Source organism: Gopherus evgoodei, chromosome 8 (genome assembly GCF_007399415.2).
Source record: "Gopherus evgoodei ecotype Sinaloan lineage chromosome 8, rGopEvg1_v1.p, whole genome shotgun sequence".
Lineage (NCBI taxonomy): Eukaryota > Metazoa > Chordata > Testudines > Testudinidae > Gopherus > Gopherus evgoodei.
In genome coordinates, this window is record NC_044329.1 from 110,112,528 (window position 1) to 110,129,873 (window position 17,346).

At 44.4% G+C, this 17,346-nt stretch overlaps 1 protein-coding gene across 6 annotated transcripts in view; it reads left to right on the forward strand.

Moving 5' to 3' along the window:
- The window catches only part of EIF2B3 (eukaryotic translation initiation factor 2B subunit gamma), a 145,878-nt gene that overhangs the window by 105,446 nt on the left and 23,086 nt on the right, over positions 1-17,346 (forward strand). For all 6 annotated transcript variants that reach the window (XR_004001481.1, XR_004001482.1, XR_004001483.1 and 3 more), the window contains 2 exons: positions 1,682-1,762; positions 3,453-3,601. Coding sequence is in view for 1 of the 6 variants with exons in the window: in XM_030571409.1 (XP_030427269.1) it covers positions 1,682-1,762; positions 3,453-3,601 (230 nt within the window). In the remaining 5 variants the exon portion in view is untranslated. The remainder of the gene's footprint in view (positions 1-1,681; positions 1,763-3,452; positions 3,602-17,346) is intronic.

The window sequence follows — 17,346 nt, forward strand, 5'->3', positions numbered from 1 at the left end:
TAGCTGTTCATTTCTCTCTGGGATCCCTTCTGTCATGCCTACACTACTGTCTCTCAAGCTATGGCAGCATCCCTCTGCCGAAGCAGCACCCTGGGGTAAAATTGGCCTTGTTGGGATGGCTCAGTGAACTGTTGCTTTTCAATAATGGCGCGTCTTATGCATCAGGATCTCACCTTTCATCCTTTAAACAGCTCCGTCTCTAGCCCTGGTGGTGACAGAGACAACCTTCAAGATGTGAAGAGTGACAGATGCAGCAATGCCTGCCTGGGTCTGCTGGCAGCCTGAAATGGTTGCTCTCTGAAAGTGGTGAATTTAGCCATTAATCTCATTGCGGGGTCCACTCTGAACCCTTACGACAGTTAAAAAGCCAGCGTTGTGAACTGTTTTTCTCTGGTGATCAGAGCATGTCAGAAGGGAGAGGGCTGATCATCTCTGCACAATCCACTGCGAATGGCATCTCATTGTGAGACAACAAGTTATTTTCTTTTATCTGCTCCCTATACCTCCCACCTGATGAAACCCCCTGAGGTTGTTCTCTGCCTTCTGCTTTTCTTTACTGACCATCTTCCTTTTGGTGATTGTACTTCTACTTTTACCTTCACTGCCACACTTGATGTGATACTTGGTTGTCCGTACAAAGGTGCTACTCAGACTCCTCTGTCTATCTTAAGTGAATGTGGCTTTCTCTCAGCTCCATTTACCTGAATATCTTGAAAGAAGCCTGAGTATCCTGAAACACAGCCTCATGACCTCTCTCTTCTCAACATGGACCTTTCAGTGTCCATGACCTTGGCATCATTCCCAACCCTGAACTGTTCTCCTCCTGCATCTTGCATGTCAATCTGCCCCGGCCATCTCTGCAGCATTGCCTGTGTGCCCCGCTGCCCCTCCGCTGCAGTCCTCAGCCACACTGTCATCTCCTGTGCCCGCCTGCCCCAGGCTGACTCCAGCGGCTACAGGATGCCCTAGCCTGCCTTCCCTCCTGCACACAGAGGAAGGGTGGGATATCCTGTCCTTCTATAACCCTAGCTCCCCATTCATTTCAGGAGCCAGTTCAAAATTACTCTCCATGGATTTGTCCTTGGCTACTTCCTGGACCTTGTCTCTCTCTATTGCCTTCTCTGCTATGTCTGCTTCTCTAGCACCCGCCTTTTCCTCTGCAGCATCTGCTCTCTGGAACAGACACCTCATCACCTCTGTGTTTTCCCCTCACACACCTGAAATAGTTCTTCTCCCTTGCCTGTGCTTCAGCTCGCTCCCTGCTACTAAATGCTTTAACTTAGTCATCCTAGGATGTCCGAGTACTTGGTTGTGTACTGTGTTGTGTTACAGCATGCTGAGTTACATTCTGTACAGACTCAAATACTGCGTGTCCTTCGAGTTCTGTGGGAGCGTGGCAGCTTGCTGCTGATTCCTGATTAGATCAGGGTGTGCAAAGAGGAGACATACTAATGGACTATACTGGTATAGTGCCAGCTATCTTCTCCTATGGAGCGAAGAGGGTAACTACCACGCATTTGTTGCAAGCGTAAACCACAGGTGATACAGTGTCTTCTGTAAGTGAGCATGTTTACAGTATATACCGAAGTGCCGTGAAACATAAGCCTGATTGGATTTGTCCATGTAATATACTGATGTATCATTACCTTGTTCACCTGTGACTTGGGATCTCCTCTTCTAGGTTCCTAAGCTGTTACCTGCTCTTGTGTGTCCAGAAGAACCATTGGTTCACGTGTTCGCTCAAGTCACCGACAGAGGCCTGGTGAGGGAATGTTCTGGTGGAATGTGTGAGGGGAGGAGGAACTATGTGCTAGGCCTTAATTTCAAGAGCTGCCTCTTGTAATTAACTTCTGTCTCAAAAATGTAGCCGAGGTTCTAAAGCACTGAGCTGAGATGTGACTGAATGCAAACTAAAATGTCCCGATTGTGTGTTCTCCTTCAGCTGCGTATTCGAAATACTACTGAGTCAAACAGAGTAATGGAAAACAACCCAAAGCACCCATGTGTCCTTATCCTTCAGTTCCTGCCCTTCAATCTTTATTCATTAAAAACATGTTTTACTGTTTGTACTCTGCTGTTCGATACTATACAAATTTTACCCCAAACCCCTGCAGCATCTTGTCCCTCAGCAGGCTGATGTGAGGTTTGGCAGATGAAGATAAGCAATCAGTTGGCTTTCCAAAGGCCAGCAAGCTTAGCGGGGTTTAGTTTTTTTAGTGCTGGCTCTTAGCTAAAGTGTATTAGCTGCATCCCAGCCTTAAACCCCTATGCTTTGGGCCCACTTTGGTGAGCGCTGAACTCACACAAATAGTCCCACTGACTTAACTAGGACAACTCACATAGGTCCTTGCCTTCATGGCTAAGAGTTACACAGCTGGGGCCCTGTATACGGGAGGCTTGGGGAATGGTCACCAAGCTGGATCCTGTTGAGTGGGCCACCTCAATTTATCCAAACCCTGGAATCTATAGAATCTATAGAAATCTTAGGTGTTCTCCAAGACATTCAGATCCTCAAGGGTATTCAAGGGTAATATCTTATCCCTCTGCCACTTCCGGTATTTCCTATTCTTTTTTTGATGCAGTATTGCTCTGTGACTGCCTGTTTCAACACACGGCTTGTCTCCGGGAACATTTAGCTTGCAGCAAGCTGGGGTGTGAATTTCCCCCGCACTAGCCTGTCGCTCACTATGTATCCATGTAGACCCTGCTGCCGCACACTAACAATTCCCTATTGTGCTTTGATCTAGTCCCATTTCAAAGCGGGATACATCAAAGCGCACTGCAGGGTCCACTTAGTGTGGGAGGGCTTCCAGCAAACTAAGTGTTCATGAAGACAAGTCCATAGATTACTCTTAAATCTTCACCCTACAGATCATACAGCACGCTTTAGACATGTCCACCAGGCCTCACCCACACATGCTCACTTCTTTGAGGTATATGCTTTACTTCCAAAACTGCATACTGGGGAAAACATCTTCCCCTTAGTCAAGAGTAAGATAGTTGACCTATAAAGGGTCACTTTTAAGTGGTGTTCTCATCTATGAGCAAAGGCGTCATCATTCACTCCTGGTTATGCTATCGATTTATGGGAGAAGCACTGTACAGATGAGATCTTTGCTTTAGTTAACACGATAAAAAATAATTTCTTACCCTTAAATGTGCTCTAGACTGAGAAGACATTACAAGCCTTTGGGTAGTTTGAATTTTGATGTTTGTTAGGTTTTTCTGAAGATATTTTATGTTGATGCCAGTAACTATGGAAGTGTCCTGTGTGGACACAAGTAAGCAAGGCCTATCACTGACCTATAGCTTGTATTATTCATGATGTCTAGGTGTATGGAGAATAGTCATGTTTTTTTGATAGAGATCCTATATGAAGAACATTGATTTTTGAGATAACTTAATATACAGCCATGGTGGTTTGACTAAGTTTCCACTCTGTTCCTCTCTAGGTTGGCTCTGACAGCATCATTGGTTCATCCACGCAGGTTGGAGAGAAGACATCCATTAAACACTCCATCATCGGCTCCATGTGCACCATAAAAGACAGAGTTAAAATAACTAACTGCATCATCATGAACTCTGTCACAATTGAGGAAGGGTATGTTACTTCTTTGTATCTCCCTGTCGTAAGCTGCTTGTTTCCCTCTCTTAGAAAGGCGCTGGGGTGCTGGCTGTCCTGTGAGAGATTCTCGGCCATGGCAATTGATCTCAGGAAGAAGCTTGTTTCTCATCTCCTGTAGGATGTAAGAATGAATCAGAAATAAGTTTTGTCTAGTATCAATAGGATGCTAATAACAGGGGAGAGAGTTAACTAGAAGGGTCCAGATGGGGAGGATTAATTCCATCTCATCCTTCTGGAGAGCCTGTCATCTGCACAATTTATTTTAAGTCGTATAGATGGAATGGATTCACTGGTCTGTAGGAGGTTAGGTCGCATCCTTCCAGTACTGAAAGCTTATTTTAATGGTTTAGACTTTGCAGATATTTATACCAAAAATCTTATACTCCTATAAAGTTGCGGATTTTAAAAATTCCACATTTACCAATAAAAATCTTCCTACGCCCTGGGTATTTTGAGAGCCTCCACTGACATTCTCTCAGGTCTTTTCATTGTCACCTTGAATCTTAACATTAGCATTACAGTTGCTGGAAAACAGGGCAAATAAATAAGCTTTTCCAAAAGGAAATCTGTCATCCAGTAGAGGTTCCTTGTCTATGAGACTCTAGCTAATGAAGGGGTATCCACACAAACAGTCACCACTGATACTTGGACACTTAAAAAGGAGACCTTCTCTGTCCTGACACCATTAAAATTCTAGCTGATCACTATGGCAGGACAGGAGCAGATTTGTTAGCTGGAAGGGCTTGCAAACTGTAAAAGATTAAACCAATAAAATGAAAAGTTTTGAAGCTAGTTGATCTTCCATCCTTCCTCGGTGTTTCCCAAGCCTGGAAAGTGAGTCATTACTTACTTGCAATGTCCTCTTCATGAGAGGATCTGCTTCACAGATCAGAAGAAGAATCAGCCCAGTCATCCAATGATTCCCAAACTTATCTTCCATAGGTTCCCCCTGCCCCCCAATACACACACATTCTGGGGCTCCTGTTCTCTGAGTGTCTTTGAGAAGTGACCTAGGTGCATGTAAACATTGCTTTGTATTATGTGTATTATATATTCATGGAGGCGCTCACTCTGCTCCTAGTCTCCAAGATAGATGATATTTATCCCACTTGTTTGTGTTGTGCTACTGAAACATCCCTTGACTCTTCAGTGAGTGGAAAACCAACCAGTTGCTGCCTGAAAGTTCCCACCTCCTCTTACGAGCCGGCTTCCTGTGGGTGTCAGTGGAAAAGAAACTGCTCATTTGAGTCTGTACAGGCCTTTATTAATTCCCTGCTCATTCATGCCATGAGGTTTGCTGAGGGTCCTTGTGGGAGAAGTCAAACCCTTAAAAATGCCCAGTTGGCTCTCGCGGTCACGTGCTTGAAAACAAAAAACCAAAGGATGTTGGGTCTGTGGAGAATACTACTGTTACAGAGCTAAATTACAGGTAAGTAAGTATGGTACATCACTGCCAAGCATTTAGTCTTTAATAGAAATCCACAGTAATTTCCAGCACATCATAAATCAGAATTCCTTGGTGTGTAGATAATAGCTGGTCTCCAGTTGACTCGTAAATGGCTCCAGTATGGCAGTTTCACAGAATTCACCGTCCTCTAAGTACTAGGAAATAGTCTGATTTGACAACGAGCTACACTGTTGTCTTGATTAATGGATTGGTACCACAGGCATTCTGGCAGGGTTTGCGTACGAGGTAAGCCGCTCAATGGTGAAGTCACAAAGGGGGCTAAATGTATAAATAGGTAGCTAACAAAAGTAGCTAACAAAATCTGCATGTGTTCCTCTGCTTTGAATATACAGCAATGTTCTGTTCTAAACCCTCAATAGGGATTGTTATCCTAATAATCCTTATTCAGAGTGCGCCTTCCAGTGTGTTCGAATATTGATTTGAAAGCAAAATACCATTGTGAGCACACTGGTTTTGTTTTGACTAACCTCCTCCTCCTAGCCATTATTGTAACAAAGCTTGTGCAGCCGCTCTCAGCAATCAGTCATGCTCCAAAACGTAGCAACAGCCCTGAGAGTTGCAAAAGTCCATCAGCCCAACCACTTTGTTGCTGTTGATTTTTGATGCACCAGAAGAGTCTCGGTGCCTTTTCTCTGTGTGGAATGTACATTATACACTATAAAGGTTTGTTTCAAAGTGCAACATGGTTCATATTGTGTGTGATAAGCTTGTATAAATATTGTGCTGATACTTTATTCCTGTGTCACATTATGTAAATCTCTTGGGTTTGCTGGTGTGGGAAGCCTCTGATGAACATCTTGGAAGGTTTGGAAATGTATCTGGAAGCTGAGTTTTGGTAAGAGAAACCCTACTCAGAACTTAATGAAAAGGAAAAATGGCTGCTGTTATTTTGACCTTCATTTCTTTCAAAACCTTAATCACAGCTGATGGGTTTTTTTGTGATTTGTCTGTGGCTGTAGCATCTGGATGCAGCACATAAATTAACTTTGCTGATGGTGTTTTAAACTACCCCCAATAGACAGCTCCCCTCCACAAACAGCTTCCCTATCTCGCGTGCTTCAAACATCTATAAGTAACCCAGCAATCATCCCAGAAAGGACTTGATAAAATGATGTCTTGCACTGTGGTCAGAAAATCAGTAAGCTCTGGCTCTTCTGTACCAGCAGAGGGAATGATTTTCTCACATGGGGACTATCCGGTGACAATGTTCTGCCTCCAGTCCCCCAAAGCTGTGCAAATGACTTCCAGTAGAAGTGCCACAGCATATCTAAGCCATGTTGGTGTTGCCTAGGAAGAGAGGCAGTCCTAAGGCAAGCCAGATCCATCACCAGGTAGGTTTTTAGATATGAGACGCGACACCTTTGAATTGCAGCTTGAAGCAGATGGAAAGCAGTGCTGTTTATAGAACACAGGCATATTGTTGCAAAGTTTGTATCAAGGAAAGGAGAGAAAGCTTACTTGGCTAACCAAAAGATGTAAAAGTCAAGTGAGCCACTGCTGCTCTTTGGGAACCTAAGAGCTGATGGGTGCCTCAAAGTAGCCCAACATTCTGAGCCTATCAGGAAGGTTTGTTGATAGTCTAGGGACAGGTGTCACTGCCCTTGGTAATACCTTTTCTTGCTTCCTTCCCCTTGCCAACCAGTCTTCACCACTCGCATTTCTGGATTGAACCTCAGCTAGTTCATTTTTTTCCCTGGTTCTCATCTTTGCCAGGTATAGGGAAAGCAGAGAAGCTGTCCCCATCTGAATCTGATTGAAAGGTAATGTAGAATATTCTCTAGATATTACAGTGATGGTTGCCTTAGAAATACAAAAGAAAAATAGATGAGTGTTGTCAACATTTTGGTGGCACTGCAGCCCCAGATACTTCAGTCTAACGGTTTCATCTGCCTGCTGAACTGGGCTGAGAGAGTGGCCCTGTATGAGAGGTCCTTTAAGGCTGTTGAGCAGCTACTCCATACTACCCACTGAGGCCTATCAAAAAGAAGGGAGAAGAGTTACCAAAAACCAAGCCCATGCACCCTACCTGGTCTCTTGGGCACATCAGCAACAGCTCATAATCAACCAAATGAAGAGCTACCGGAAAAGCTCACAAAGTTAACATGCAGACCCCAACTTGTGGGTTGGATCAAGTGGTGACAGTAATTCAGTCCCCATGTTATGGCCAGTCCTGATATCAGAGTGTTAGGGATCTAGAGAAGTCAGAGTGATTTAGATCAACCCGGAGCCGCTTCACTGTGACCTTTCTAATAATTTTCCCCGAAAAGGAATGTTTATGGCAGCACACTCATGGCAAGAGCACAATCATCAAAGGGTGCTTTCTTGAGCAAGGGCCTAGTCAGCATTTGGTTAAGGGCTATTGCCCTCCTGGAAGGAACCATTCATGATCTCTGTGTCACGGAGTCACCGGGCGATGCTCTGGAACTGCTCCCCACCAAGCCAGTCAGGACTTTGGGGAGCCTCCTCTACCTTGGAGCAGACTTGTTCAGGGCAAGAAGCTCACACAGCTTTACCTCCTGGGTCTCTCCTTGGAGCATTCAGCATCCTCTGCCCCTCCGTGCGCTTCCCACAGCGAGTCCACCCCAGCGGGGTCCTGGGGAAGCCACCGGGTTCTGCACCCCCACTTTGCAGTCAGACGTGACTCTCAGCCAGCCAGTAAAACAGAGGTTTATTCGATGACAGGAACAGGGTCTAAAACAGAGCTTGTAGATACAGCGAACCGGACCCCTCGGCTGGGTCCATTCTGGGGGGGCAGTGAGCCAGACCCCCAGGTCTGCCCTCCAACCTCGACCCCAGCCAGCTCCAGACTAACAACCCCTCCCTCAGCCCCTCCTCTCTGCTCAGCCCCTTTCCCGGGCCAGGAGGTCACCTGATCCCTTTGTCTCCAACACCTTCAGCTGGCACCTTTGCAGAGGAGGGGCCCAGGCCATCAGTTGCTAGGAGACAGAGTGTCAGGCATTTAGGCGCACTGGCCATTGCTCTGCCAGATACTTAAGAACTGCCGTGGGGACACTGAGGCACCAATACAGTATTCAGAGAAAACATTAAGAACTTTCCCAGTTCGTCACACTCTGTCAGTGAAAGAGGTGCAAACCTTCCAGCAGCCATGGGCACCTGGCTCCATCTTGCCGGTTAGCGCTGTAATAGCCCACGTAGAGGTGAAGCCAAAGGCACTCTGAAGAACCTGCATGAACACTGCAGTGTGTGGTTACAGTGTTTGAGGCCAACCTCAGAGGCTTTGATTCATTAAATAATGTGTAAGGGAGGCCAGGAGGTTTTTCTCTGAAACTCGTGGACACCACCACCTTGCACTTCCAGGAGATAGTGCAAACGGTGGTCATTACAGTGCGAATCCAAGATGCTGTAGGAACTGCCGCATTTCCTGATGTTTAAGGATTCACAAAATTCCATTTCCCAACCAAAGAGAGTTTTTTGGAAGCCTCCTCATGAAATTTAACACCAGCTCTTGGAGATGGGTAAATAGTCCCATCTGCTCCCGTGGAAGCTATCAAAGGTGCATCCTCATAAAACTGGATTGGCATTCTGAGGTTGTGGTTAGCTAGTCTTGCAAAAACCTGAGGTAATCACCTGGATGATACTTCCAGACTGAGACAACTTCTTCCAAAAGAAATAAACCAAGGAATTTTGGACCATGTTGTACAGTGGCATCTTCATACTGTGTTCAGATTTCGATCCATTTCTCCATTGATGATTGACATGTTTTGGTCCAGCAGACCAAAAGCAGTTTTATTGTGAAATCTTCAGAAGAAAGCAGGCGTAGTACGACATTATTCTGTAACCTGGCTCTTGGTAAATGATTTGGGTGGACTTGAATCCCGTCATAAGAGATTACAAAAGGATTAAAGAAGTTAATAACATAGAGGAAATAATCAGCCGTTCCTCCTTAACATGTTTCCCACTGCACAGCGAATTTGTCCATCGGTTAAACAATAAAATAACAGATATTACATATGTGCTGAATGGTGGACATGCTTGACCAAGTTTGGAGAGACGGGCAGCTGAAAGCTGCTAGAGGAGGTAATTCATGGAACAGTGCAAGCGCTGAGAGATGCTGAGTGCCCAGGTGACATGCAGCAGCGTGGAAAATGCTCTTATTCTCCTCTGGACAGCTCCCTGGAGCTCTGTGACAAATGGCTGCGCTGACTTACATAGAGGAAAACTACTGATCGAACTGAAATCATAGGTCACCTGAAAACTCCTGCCTCTCTATCTACACTGCACAGTAGCTGTGGGCATAGACTCATAAACTCATAGACTCTAGGACTGGAAGGGACCTCGAGAGGTCATCGAGTCCAGTCCCCTGCCCTCATGGCAGGACCAAATACTGTCTAGACCATCCCTGATAGACATTTATCTAACCTACTCTTAAATATCTCCAGCGATGGAGATTCCACAACTTCCCTAGGCAATCTATTCCAGTGTCTAACTACCCTGACAGTTAGGAACTTTTTCCTAATGTCCAACCTAAATCTCCCTTGCTGCAGTTTAAGCCCATTGCTTCTTGTTCTATCATTGGAGGCTAAGGTGAACAAGTTTTCTCCCTCCTCCTGATGACACCCTTTTAGATACCTGAAAACTGCTATCATGTCCCCTCTCAGTCTTCTCTTTTCCAAACTAAACAAACCCAATTCCTTCAGCCTTCCTTCATAGGTCATGTTCTCAAGACCTTTCATCATTCTTGTTGCTCTTCTCTGGACCCTCTCCAATTTCTCCACATCTTTCTTGAAATGCGGTGCCCAGAACTGGACACAATACTCCAGTTGAGGCCTAACCAGCACAGAGTAAAGCGGAAGAATGACTTCTCGTGTCTTGTTTACAACACACCTGTTAATGCATCCCAGAATCATGTTTGCTTTTTTTGCAACAGTATGACACTGTTGACTCATATTAAGCTTGTGGTCCACTATGACCCCTAGATCTCTTTCTGCCATACTCCTTCCTAGACAGTCTCTTCCCATTCTGTATGTGTGAAACTGATTTTTCCTTCCTAAGTGGAGCACTTTGCATTTATCTTTATTGAACTTCATCCTGTTTACCTCAGACCATTTCTCCAACTTGTCCAGATCATTTTGAATTTTGACCCTGTCCTCCAAAGCAGGGTCAAATCTTCAATCTGCCTAGCAGCTGGGGCTGCCCTTTCTACTTATTGTTTTGGTCGGGGTGGAGGAGGTGCAGTACCAAGGCGTTCTGAGATTTGTGTGTCTGAAAGTCTTTGATGTAAAAGTCCTCTGACTACAGGTCATTTTAGTGCAGGCAGCCACGGCAGTGCCAGACTGATGACAGTTGAAACTAGTTACCCGGGGAGACACTGCTGATTACAGAGAAAGCTGGTATCACTAAGTTCCATCCTGATCCCTCTGCTGAACAGAAAGTACTGCTTGTAAATAACCAGCACGATGCTGAACTGAGCTCTCTAAACTTGCTTCATGTAGTGCCTCGGAAGTAGACTGGAGTGGTCGCTTACATAGATCATCGCTCCCAGCAAAGCTTGACTTCTCTGAAAATCAGGCCACTTATTTAGGTGTTTTAATATGGGATTTAGGAGCCTAACTTTAGCACCTCCCCTCCATTTTTTGAAATCTTGGCTCAAAGTTTTGAGAGTGATTTGATCCTTCAGTTTTCTACACAATGGGATTTATTTGGATTGTAAACTCTTTGGGGCAGGGACTGTGTTTCTGGTCTGTGGGGGGGGGGGGTCCAGGTCCGTGACTGGGCTCCTATGAGCCATGGTAGTAATAATCATGGAAAGGGCAGTTGAAGATTTGGAGGGGTGTGTGTGTGTGTGTGTGTGTGTGTGTGTGTGTGTGTGTGTGTGTGTTTAAAATGCACTCTTAGTGTTACAATTCCGGAAGGACCCTGTGCATCATCTAAGCTCTTTGGACATGGAATCCAAGAGTTTCACTGGGAAAAATTCGAGAGATGGGAACATAATGGAAGATTCTCATCCTTGGGTAGCTCAAAGCTTAGCTGAGGGCGCAAGACGTCAAGAGCTCAGACAAAGGAGCACAAGGTTCATGACCAGCTTTATAAGTAAACACTATTTTAGAATTCTTGTTGAATTTTGGAAGTCAGTATCATAGTAACCATATAGTAGATTTATGAACCGAAGATACATATTTTGTTGCATCCTTGACTAATACCTTTAGCGAAGCAGCAGGCAGGCATAACCAACCCTTGGTAAGTAAGAGTTTCCACATCAGCCATAGATACTGTGTTTGGCACTTTCCTTAGAAAGCAGGAAGCCATCATGGAGGTGATGGCAAGATGCTTATGATCCAGAATTACCTCAGGATTCCCAATTAAATCAACACCTATGAGGCCTGGACCTTCTGAGTACAAGCCCAGGAATCTCTGCCTGCTACAGCAGTGCTTTAATCAGAGTGGACGGAAGCAAAGCCATTATTCAGAGTTGTTGGGTTTTTTTAAGGCCAGAAGGGACCATTATCCCGTGATCATGGAGTCTGGCCTTCTGCATAACACAGGGTAGAGAATTTCATCCAGTTATTGCTGCATCCAGCCCATAGTTTCTGCTTGAGCTGAAGCATATTGTTCAGAAAGAGGCGTCCAATTGTGATCTAAAGATTTCAGGTGATTCAGAATCCACCCCGCCCCCTATTGGCAGATCATTCCAGGGTTTAACTTACATGTCTGTTAAAAATGGGCACCAGAAGGATCCAGTCTTGTCAAGTTACAGCTCCTGTCCTGAGGCGCTTACCCTCTGAAGTCAGCATGCTCCAGCATGGATGCAGTTTAAACCTGGACAGTCCTCAGGGGCGGGGCTGTATCTGCCTTCATGCCTTGTGTGCTCAGTCCTGTCATGTGGCCACTCCACAATAATGCTTTGCTTGAAATTCTGTAAGTTCTTTGCCTTCAACTGTAAAAATGTCACATTTTTCCCAGTCTCAGTTGCGTGGATTTATTTGAAACTGATGTGTCATAAGATTCCCCAACAAAAAATGCTGTTAATTCCTCAAGCAGAATGCCAAAAAGCCAAAAGGGACCAGGCAGGAAAAGATTCCTTTCTGAAAGGAGTAATAGCAACCACTCGCCAGCCAATCTGACACAATTGGCCATCTCTGCTCAGGAGAGGCGCAGGACTGGAATTGCAGAAGGTGGCTCAGGTCAAGTTTAAAGCGCTTGACTGCTTTATAGCCTGGCTTGTTTGAGTGCAGCTAACCGGAGTTTACTAGGTGTTGAAAGAAATATTGTAACAAAGTTAAGATTTTAAACAGATTGTCATTTCTGGCAACAAAATGACAATGAAAAAACCTCTGGGATGTTCAAATGAGAGAACATTATAGGCATGTAGCGTAAGTGACTACGTTGTTACATGTGCCGGTTAAGCCTGGACTCTACGGAGTCATTGTGACTCACCAAAGTGCCATAGGGGGTGAAATTATACTAATTTTTCAATGGCAAACTCAAGGTGTAAATGTATTTCAATTCTTGTGTGTTGGCGTGTGACACATGCATGGGCAAAGAGAGATGCGGGATTTCAGTGAGATTCTTACTCTCACCGTAATGTGTAAGGCATAAATAACTAGGTGCGTGGCTTATGATATCAGCATTTCTGTGCTAGTGGAAGTCCTCCCCAGTGGCAGTGATGTTGAGCTCATTGCTAAAGTGAGCATATTTGGCAGAGTTCTGACTTTGGTTAGTCTCTGCCTATTAGCCAGATTTATTTTTTATATTGTATGTATAAGCAATAGATTTAAAGGCCCACTGTCAAATTTGACAAGTAACAAATATGACAATCTTGCAAGCCCTATGAAGTCAGCCTTTCCTTGCCAATAGGCCGTGTCGATGAGAAGGTGTATCACGAAATCCAAGTGCAAGTGCAAGCAGAGTTGGCAATTTCCTGGGGGAAATCTAGGTGAGGACAGTAAATACAGGCTTAACCCCAGGAAAAATAATTGTATTAGTGTCCAGCAAGCATAGACTGAATCTTTTCAAACTTTGGGTACATCCATTCAGAACTGAGGGATAGGTCTGTCCACTACATCAAAGTTGGTCTTCTGCGCCAGAATGCTGCATAGCCAAATGGACCTAGACTGGTCATCTGTAATGCTGCATGCTTCTGCTTGCTTAATCCTGCAAGCCTACAGCACTGCATTATTGGTGTTTTCATACAATTGAATGTTTCTGACTTTTGTTTATATAATACTCAGAACAGAAATATGAGTCATGCCCTGGAACTTCCTTGAGAGAAAACCCAACCAAAATGAATACAGACATTCTAATGTTCAATATTACAATTATACACATTCTTATTATGCCCACTGCAGTTTTATTGGTACAACCCCAAGTTAATCTATGAATCTACTGCCTTATGTAGCCACAATTTGAATATTTAACTAAAACTATATGTAATGTAGTTAATAGAACAGTATTTGAAATAGAAAATGCCTTAAACTGGGGTTAACTGGTTTTTCCCAGGGAGGTAAAAACCACCTCTATTAAATGCCATGCTATCCCTGAGTGCAAGGAGTATGGTTTATAGATTAGATTGTAAACACTTCTGAGCAAGGACCTTGTCATCTTATGTATTTGCAAAGCTATTACATGTTGGCACTATATAAACAAATATGAATATCATCTAAACCCAATGTGGGTCGGACTCTCCGGGTATCTCTCTTCCAGTGCAGCAGTGCTGAGCGGGAAGAGAGAAAAACCTACATGCTTTAGGTCAAATTCACCGCTGGTGTAAGCAGATGCCACTCCATTGAACTCTGTTACGCCAGGAAGAAATTTGTCCCTTTGGTTCTAAGACTGTGTGGTAAAGAGGGGTTGGTGATGATTTCCAGATATGGGGCATATTTGTGTCCTTTTTAGTGTCTCTTTCAGGGAAGGTCTGTCAGATCAATGAACAGAATTTCAGCTGTTATTTGACCACACACCAAAATGTCTGGACAGTACAATAATTAGATATCTGAACCCAACATTCCTAGTGAAGAGCCATTCTCACCTGTACAGCCATCTGACCATGCCCATCTGTGTAAAGCAGTGGTTTTCAACCTTTTTTTTTTTTTCTTCATTTACAGATCCCTAAAAATTTTCAAATGGAGGCGTGGACCCCTTTGGAAATGTTAGACATAGTCTGTGGACCCCAGGGGTCCGCAGACCACAGCTTGAAAACCACTAGTGTAAAGCAGTCACTTCCCGTACTCTCTCACAAAGTAAATGCCACATTATTGCTGTATCTGATTTTGCAACCCAGAAGAGCACTAGTAAGAATAGGGAAGGGTTTTAAAGAATACTGGCTCATTAAAGGAAACTTAGTTATATTTCTTCGTCATCTTCTTTTTATTTCTATTTATTTTTCAGTAACAGCTGTTAGGATGGAGGCCCTGTTGTGCTAATGAATTATGCAAATGCATTCAAAGACACAGTGCCTGCCCCATTTAGCAACCAACCTAAGTAGACACTGTACATATTAAGGGGGGGGAATACAATCAAGTATATACAAAATATGTATGCATATATTAATTTGCAGGTTTTCATAACTATATGAATGAAGCTCCAACAATTCCCATCTGTGCCATTGTGAATAGGCTGAATCCTTGGGGACTTTGCAATGCAAGTGGGTTTGGAGCTATCCAGAGGATTTGTGTGTCCCTTTAGGGAGGCTGTTTCATGTGTAAGGAGCTGAAAGTAAGACAGAACAGAAACACGTGTGAGAGAAGCTGGCCAGTGTAATAAAAAATGAGCAAACAAACAGAGGGGTGGAGTTGTGAAGGGCCTTGAGGACAAGAAGCTGATGTGGTGAACCTGCGGGGTTCAGCGATCGAGGTGAGGTCTTAGCAGCTGTCTCTGATATAAACCTGAGGTGGGACCGGCTCTAGCTTTTTTGCCGCCCCAAGCATGGCAGTCAGGCAGCCTTCGGTGGCTTGCCTGCAGGAGGTCCCTGATCCCGCGGATTGGGCAGCAGGCCTGCAGGAGGTCCACTTGTCCCGCGGATTCGGCGTACCTACCACCGAATCTGCAGGACTGGCAGACCTCCTGCAGGCAAGCCGCCGAAGGCGCCTGACTGCCGCCCTCGCAGGGACCAGCAGGGCACCCCCCATGGCTTGCCGCCCCAGGCACATGCGTGGAGTGCTGGTGCCTGGATCTGCCGCTGGGTGGGATGAAGAGGAGGCGCTTACAGTGATCAGGATGGGAAACCATAGGCATTCTGGGTGCATAGGAGAAAGAAACTGGTAACTTTAAAAACCTGTACAGAGGAATAAGCAGCAAGATTTGGACATGATCTGGTTGCACAGGGCAAAAGATGAGCGAGAATTATCACCATTGATTCTATATTGACCAAAACTGGGATCTTCCCTGGTCAGACATAGTGAGATAATAAGCTGCGTGTTGGATTTTGTTAAACAAGTTCCAGCTACCTGTCTTGAAGCAGAGAGCACAAATGCTTGCTGTAGTTGTTACTCAGTAAATGGGCTTAAGAGGGACCACATGTGTCTAGTTAAGTGCTGTTCTAGTTTACCACATGTCTCCAATTTAATGCTACTTTCCATGAGAACATGTACAAAGGGAGAAAACAACAAACAAAGCAAGCTGGATTGACTACTAACTGCAAATTGATTGTGAAGTTCATTGGTTGTTTCCTTGATAGTGCTAAATCAGCACCTGCTGTATGAAACTGGGAATGATTTGAAGAAAGTTCTAATTAAATCCAGGATGGAATGAAGAATTTTACAGGGGTTCAGCATAGAAGAGGTCTTATTTTTCCCTTTGGATAATACCAGTACAAAGGAGAGATCCCACTGCCAAGGCACCATTTGTGTGGCACTGTAAAATGTGTTTTACAACACGTCCCCTCATGAGAAGGAATCAGAACATACAGTTGCTTCGAACCCAGTAGCTTGCAAAGCTGAAAATAAAATTGTGCTCATGCTGTGACCTTCAAACATTTTATATCGTGCACCACTTTTTAAGATGGCAGTTCTCTCCTCCAGCGCCACTTCCACACGTTCTCTGTGGCAGCAGTAGAAGTTGTCAAATTAGGGCAGTTATGGAGAAACATTTCAGCATGTGCTTAATAGGGATGGACTTTATGTACATGCTTAAAGTTAAATAGGTTTGTAAGTGCTCTGCTAAGTTGGGGCCTGAGTTTCTTAAATGTGAGCTGCATGGCTGCTGGGTTATGCAGCCTGTTCTGGGCTCTCTATTTCTTCTCCCTGAACGTAGGGCATTACATTTAGCAAATCTCCACTGTAAGGTCTAATCTCTCTGGGTAACACTGCAATTGGGTTCTGTCTTCTCTTGATCTCTGTTTGTTGTGCCTCCAATGTTGGGTGTTGTCTGCACATTTGATCAGTTATTGTTTTTGTGAATTATTTGTTAACCAACAGCCACATGCTTCATGCCCTGCAAATGAACAAAGTACAATCCTTGCCCCAAAGAGCATATTGTCTAAATGATGAAATGGAAGAGGTGGGTCATTCCGGGAACCTCTAGAAAGGAATAACTTTGAGCTACTCAGAGGGATGACGTTCAGCCACCTTCAACTCTATTGAAGTCCACTTTATATATATTTAGGGCATTCCGCCTCATAAAATACCTACATCTTGTGGATGTTTGAGCTGTTTTTATCAATAATCTCCCCAAAGAGATTACTTTTGGTTAACATTGTTTTACATCAAGCTGTATTACATATATTACCACTTTTTTAACATGGATACAGATGTTTCCCTGGTAGCACAAGGAACTCTTGTCAGTTTTCAGAACATTTGGTTCAAATAAAAGTGACAGCAGAGGTTAAGCTTAAAGCATTGTTCCACTCTGAAGAGTGACTGTGCAATGACCACTTCCAGCTCTGCTGATCTGCTCCTTGTGTCTTGTCAGAGTTGTCTGGCTTCAGAGATACTAATAAGCTTCTGCTCCTGCTAGCCATGTAGATCCAAGAGGGGAGACTTCCAAAGGCACATGTGGCAGTTAAGCACCTGACTCCCATTGACTTCCAATGGGAATTCTGCAGCTAACTACCTTTGAAAATCTCCCTCATGTAGGTATGGGAGAGCGAGGTGAGCTTCTGTAGCATCAACACAATTGTTAAGCAAGTTCCCGTGGGAACGATGGGGTTGCACAGGTGTAATGGAGAGTGTCATTTGAAGACCATGACAAGTGAACAAATGTAGCCTAAGGCAGAACTGGGCTGCAGAACCTTTTTAACTGCTAATGTGAGAGGAGGAAAGAACCTGGCTTGGCTGTCAGGTTTCAGCTCCACCGGCAG